Source organism: Salvelinus alpinus, chromosome 12, assembly GCF_045679555.1.
Source record: "Salvelinus alpinus chromosome 12, SLU_Salpinus.1, whole genome shotgun sequence".
NCBI classification, from domain to species: Eukaryota; Metazoa; Chordata; class Actinopteri; order Salmoniformes; family Salmonidae; genus Salvelinus; species Salvelinus alpinus.
Window position 1 is genome coordinate 20,380,875 of NC_092097.1, and position 6,084 is coordinate 20,386,958.

At 41.2% G+C, this 6,084-nt stretch overlaps 1 protein-coding gene across 1 annotated transcript; it reads right to left on the minus strand.

Moving 5' to 3' along the window:
- Positions 1 to 1,851: 1,851 nt before the first annotated feature.
- Positions 1,852 to 4,418, minus strand: LOC139535258 (piggyBac transposable element-derived protein 4-like). Its single transcript, XM_071334585.1, has 2 exons — positions 4,240 to 4,418; positions 1,852 to 3,607 (listed from the first exon to the last, which is right to left on the minus strand). Exons 1-2 carry the CDS (start codon positions 4,416 to 4,418, stop codon positions 1,852 to 1,854), a joined length of 1,935 nt encoding a protein of 644 aa, XP_071190686.1.
- Between the last annotated feature and the right edge of the window lie 1,666 nt (positions 4,419 to 6,084).

Below are 6,084 nucleotides of genomic sequence, written 5' to 3' on the forward strand. Positions count from 1 at the left end.
CGGTATGAGGAGGCTGCACGAAAGCGCGGCTGGAAGCCAGAGGCAGCCCCAAAAAATTCTTGGGGGGGGCACACGGGGAGTGTGGCTAAGCCAGGTGGGAGACCTGAGCCAACTCCCCGTGCTTACCGTGGAGAGAGAGCGACCGGGCAGGCACCGTGTTATGCAGAGATGCGCACGGTGTCCCCGGTGCGCAGGCACAGCCCGGTGCGGTACATAGCAGCGCCTCGTATCGGCAGGGCTAGAGTGGGCATCGAGCCAGGTGCCATGAAGCCGGCTCTACGCATCTGGTCTCCAGTGCGTCTCCTCGGGCCGGTGTACATGGCACCAGCCCTACGCATGGTGTCCCCGGTTTGCCAGCACAGCCCAGGGCGGGCTATTCCACCTCGCCGCACTGGCATGGCTACGGGGAATATTCAGACAGGTAGGGTTGGGCAGGCTCGGTGCAATGTAGAACTGTGATTTATACCTGAAATATGCACATTTTTCTAAAAAAACATATGCTATACAATAAATATGTTATCAGACTGTCATCTGATGAAGTTGTTTCTTGGTTAGTTTGGTTGGTTCTTGGTTAGTTTGGTTGGTTTTCTGCAAGCTACCTGTACTGTGAAAGAAATGTCTGTGCTTTTTTGTATTTGGTGGTGAGCTAACATAAATATACGTGGTGTTGACTGGATTCACAAGATGTTTATCTTTCATTTGCTGTATTGGACTTGTTAATGTGTGAAAGTTAAATATTTCTCAAAAATATTTTTTGAATTTCGTGCTCTGCCCCTTTTTCTCAATTTCCGCCTGAAAACATACCCTAATCTAACTGCTTGTAGCTCAGGCCTAGAAGGAAGGATATGCATATTCTTGGTATCTTTTGAAAGCAAACATTCTGAAGTTTGTGTAAATGTGAATTGAATGTAGGAGAATATAACACAATAGATCTGGTAGAAGAAAATACAAGGAAATCAACAGACGTTTTTTGTTCTTTTACTGTTGTTGCATCTTTAAAAATCAACAAGAAAGGCCAAACATTCAGTTATGATACTGGGGATCATTTCAAATCAGAACATAGGTAGGCAACAGTATTTGACCAAAGTTTCAGATGGATACCTTCAGGAATGAGTGAGGTACATGCCATTTTTTTTTATTTTTTTTTATTTCACCTTTATTTAACCAGGTAGGCTAGTTGAGAACAAGTTCTCATTTGCAACTGCGACCTGGCCAAGATAAAGCATAGCAGTGTGAACAGACAACACAGAGTTACACATGGAGTAAACAATAAACAAGTCAATAACATGGTAGAAAAAAAAGAGAATCTATATACAATGTGTGCAAAAGGCATGAGGTAGGCAATAAATCGAATAATTACAATTTAGCAGATTAACACTGGAGTGATAAATCATCAGATGATCATGTGCAAGAAGAGATACTGGTGTGCAAAAGAGCAGAAAAGTAAATAAATAAAAGCAGTATGGGGGGTGAGGTAGGTAAATTGGGTGGGTAGTTTACAGATGGACTATGTACAGCTGCAGCGATCGGTTAGCTGCTCGGATAGCAGATTTTTAAAGTTGTTGAGGGAGATAAAAGTCTCCAACTTCAGAGATTTTTTGAGCATTGAGCATGAAGTCAACCAGGTGTCCCTCACAAGTTTCCCAAATGTACCCAAGTGGCCGAATTGGTACAATGATACAATGATACAAATACCTATATACAAAATACAAAACAATTATTCTAACATACCCCAAAAAATATATATTTGAAAAATTCAAGAAAAAAAAAAGAATATTTCAAAAAAAATTAAAAATAACAAGGGGAACTATTTACACTTCAATGTTGAATCATGTGAAGACTCTCTGTCCTCTAAACAATGTTGCGCTCCTGATGCCATATCCCATAGCAGTCTCTCTCTGGTGTGAAACAGAGGGTCACAGCACAGGTGGTGCAGGTGACAGGGGACTTCTTGTGGCACAGGGCACAACGAAGCCGCCCTACTGTGCCCCTTTTTCCCCGAGGCACATCCCTGCCTGCAATGATGAACTTCAGCATGTGCGTACCGCTGGTTGGAGCAGAAGGGACAGAGGTAGAGGGGACAGAAGGTGCTACAGTGTTATTGCTGTAGTTAGCAAGCTCCTGGATGAGCTGCTCCCTAAAGGGTAGCTGTGAGATGGGGGGCTGTCCACAGTTCTTGGCCATTTCCTTCTGGAGGATGAAGGAATTCACCACAGCAATGTCAATAAAATGATAGAATAAAGTTTTGTACCATTTCATGGTTTTGTGAAGGACATTGTAATATCCTATCAGCGCATCCGATAGGTCTACACCCCCCATGCTCTTGTTGTAATCCCTCACAGCATCTGGAATGGGGACATTTCTGGCAGTCCAAGCGCCTGTAGGACCTTTCAACCGTCGAACAACGTGATCCCCACCGAACGACTTGTGAATAGTGGAACACATGACTACCTCTCGAGTGTCCATCCACTTCACAAACAGCAAACCATCTTCACGGATCCATCTCATGGTACCCCGCTCAGCCCGCTTAGGCATGTCGTTTACCCTGGTTTTTGGAAAACCCACTCGGTTGGTCCGAATGGTGCCACAGGCCCACATCTCCAGCTTCCTCAGGTCTGTGAACAGGGTAGGGCTTGTGTAGAAGTTGTCTACAAATAGTTTGTAGCCCTTCCCCAACAGCTGGAAATCTAATAACTGCATCACAGAATCATAACTGAGTCCCTTACCGCTCGCACAAGTGTTCTTCCCCTCATAGACAAAAAAATTGCACGTGTATGCACACGCAGAATCGGCCAAAACAAACAGCTTGTAACCCCATTTTGTGGGTTTGTTGCGCATGTACTGTTTTAGGCCAATTCTGGCCTTTGAGGCTACCATTCTCTCATCTATGGAAAGGTTCTGGGCGGGCTGAAAATATGTCTTGCATGCCTCAACGATATCATGGTAGAGAGGTTTAATCTTGCATAGTTTGTCAAAGCCTGCTGTGCCTCGTTTCGCCTCGTTGTCCTTATCAACCTCTGGGTCACTAATGTGAAGTGCCCGTGAAATTGTCAGAAACCTCTTACAAGACATGACCGTTGAGGGGAAAGGCAGTTGATAGAGTGGTGCAGTTTTCCAGTAGTGTTTGAGGTTCTTCAACTTCACCAGCCCCATGTAAATGACCATAGACAGGTAACAAAACAGTTCTGAAATGGAAATGTCCTTCCATGCCTCTGTCTTGCCTTCCTGCTTCTTAGCCCCATATTTATTAGTGTTCATCACCAGGGTATCAACAACTGCCGAGGTGAAGAACAACTGGAAAAGTTGCATGGGGCTGTACTTAGAAGTTGGGTCCAATTGAGGGCCTACTGGGCGTTTTGGGCGGAAAAGTGGAGGTGGTGGGGCCACATCCTCCTCAAGAACAGAGTGCCAACGGTCCTCCTCCGCTCTGGCAGGTTCCACGCTGGACGGTTCCACGCTGCCCTTCCTCCGCTTCTTTGCCGCCGGCTTTCCACCCCTTGATGGCCGGGCGGGGGTAGGTGTGGTGCCGGATACAGCCGGGGTCCAGCTGGATGGACCAGCTTCAGTGGGGGATTTTCTCCTTGGCTCCCAATCAGAATCGCTGGGACTGTGAAATAAAGACAGACACATATTATATATACACAATTTGTGACCATGGTGAGGTTTTGTCCATTCCATTTTAGATATAAAATACATGGAAACAATTAGGTAATAATTATACAGACACATAATATATATACACAATTTGTGACCATGGTGAGGTTTTGTCCATTCCATTTTAGATATAAAATACATGGAAACAATTAGGTAATAATTATACAGACACATAATATATATACACAATTTGTGACCATGGTGAGGTTTTGTCCATTCCATTTTAGATATAAAATACATGGAAACAATTAGGTAATAATTATACAGACACATAATATATATACACAATTTGTGACCATGGTGAGGTTTTGTCCATTCCATTTTAGATATAAAATACATGGAAACAATTAGGTAATAATTATACAGACACATATTATATATACACAATTTGTGACCATGGTGAGGTTTTGTCCAGACACACAGACATACACCCACAATGTAGAGCAATATGTACTTTCTACATTTCAATATACTTGTGTACTTTTATATTTCATGCCCTAGTCATATTTTTATATAAGGCAAATAAAATACAATATCTCAAATGAATTATATTTGATATTACTAATTTCAAACAACGTTACTCACCGATCCAAAACTGCGTCTTCACCGTGGAGGAACATGTCTTCAAATTCTGAATCCACGGATTCAATCTCACTGGATTCATTTAGATGTTCACTATCACTAGATCTCTCGATTTCATCAATTATATCGTGCATATCTGTGTACCTGGTCTTGGTCTTTGATTTTGCTGATTTATTAGCCATTATTGTAACTTGAAAATGCTCAGAAAAAAAAGTTTGCGGCGCGTAAAACGGCAGGGATCCTTCTGGTAGAGTTTTCAATGGCGAATAGCCGTGTGTACGCATGGCTTTACAACGAAGCCTATTATTTCCGGGTAGAACCATTGCATATGCCCATGTACCTCTGTTCATTGGCTATCTATCCAGCTAGATTTCAAGAAGATCAGTGGTCATTGGTCCGAAATACAGTCAATCAACGAAGGACAGGTCATTCGATTGGCGCGTCAGGAGGTCGTTGTTTGGTCTGTTCAAATCAAATTTTTTCGGTCAATATGTCCCGGGAAAAGAACCATGAAGTTTGGTTGTTTTACTAACAAACAGAGGATTCTAATGAAACCGAACTTGACTTGATAAACGTCCCTTTAGAGTGAGTAATTACAATGAATGTTACGTCCAAAGTTGAAGGACGCTGAATTTTCCACACAAGCCGTTCACAAAATGTTTCGTGTTAGGCTATAAAAATGGATTATATCGAACAAAAAGCCACTTGATTGTTTCGTCGTGACCTTTAGGATTGCCAAAAGAAGAAAATTTCCTAAGGTAATTGATGATTTTTATTGCTATTTCTGACTTTCGTGACTAATGTACTTTGTTGTAACTGTACCTAATGTGTTGTTTACTGATCGATAATCGCTTTTGCAGTGAAGCTTTTCGAAATCGGACATATTGGCTAGATTAACAAGAGGTATAGCTTTGATATGGTGTATAACACTTCTGATTTAATTGAAGCTAAATATTAATAATTATGACATTTCGCCATTTTTTTATTTTTTTTTCTGAAACGTGCCGCTAGCGGCACCCCAATCCTAGACAGGTTAAGGCACATGAAAATTCACATGTTCGAGAAGGCATTTCTGCCCAAAAACGCTTTTTTATCAAATATTTTTTACATTCAAACGGCTCTCCTGTGAAGTCGTGACTTCCGACATACATCTAGTTTCCTGAATTTGGTCACACTTATGAAGACTTTAGTGATGGAAGTTACTTAAGACTCATCCCTTGTTCTCAAAACATAGAAATACTTTACAGATCCAATTGTACTATGATGACTTTGAAACTGCTAAGCCGGTTGGATCCAAGCATGGTGTTCACAAGATAGGTGCAATGTATTCTGTCCTCAGGAATCTGCCACCAAAGTTTCTCTGCTGTGATGAATATTAATTTAGTGTCATTATTTCATTATCAAGATCTAAAGAAATATGGCTTTGATGCCATTCTAAATGCCCTTTGAAATTGATGTAAAAAAAACTGGAGAGAATGTTGCCATTTTCAACTGATAGAATTTATGGCACTATCTGCCAAATGACTGGAGACAATTTGGAGATGCATGCAGTCTTTGGTTTCACAGAGTCCTTCAGTGGTCATTACTTTGCCAGAGTGCAAAGTTATGAACTTGAAAATGTATTAATAAACCAATTAGGCACATTTGTACAGACTTGATACTATTTGAACAGAAATGCAATGATTCATTGGATCTGTCAAAATTACAAAATCAATTACACCTAAAATTCATATATTGGCCTTTCTCTTGCATTTCAAAGATAGATTTTTTTGGGGGAAAACACATGTTTTTTCATTGTATTATCTTTTACCAGATCCAATGTGTTATTCTCCTACATTAATTTCTCAT

What these genes read in the sequence shown, in the direction of transcription:
- LOC139535258 (XM_071334585.1), bottom strand. Translation starts at nt 4,418, where the DNA reads ATGGCTAATAAATCAGCAAAATCAAAGACCAAGACCAGGTACACAGAT. An exon ending in GAAGACGCAGTTTTGGATCG is followed by an intron (nt 3,608 to 4,239) that starts GTGAGTAACGTT and finishes TTTATTTCACAG; the next exon opens with TCCCAGCGATTCTGATTGGG.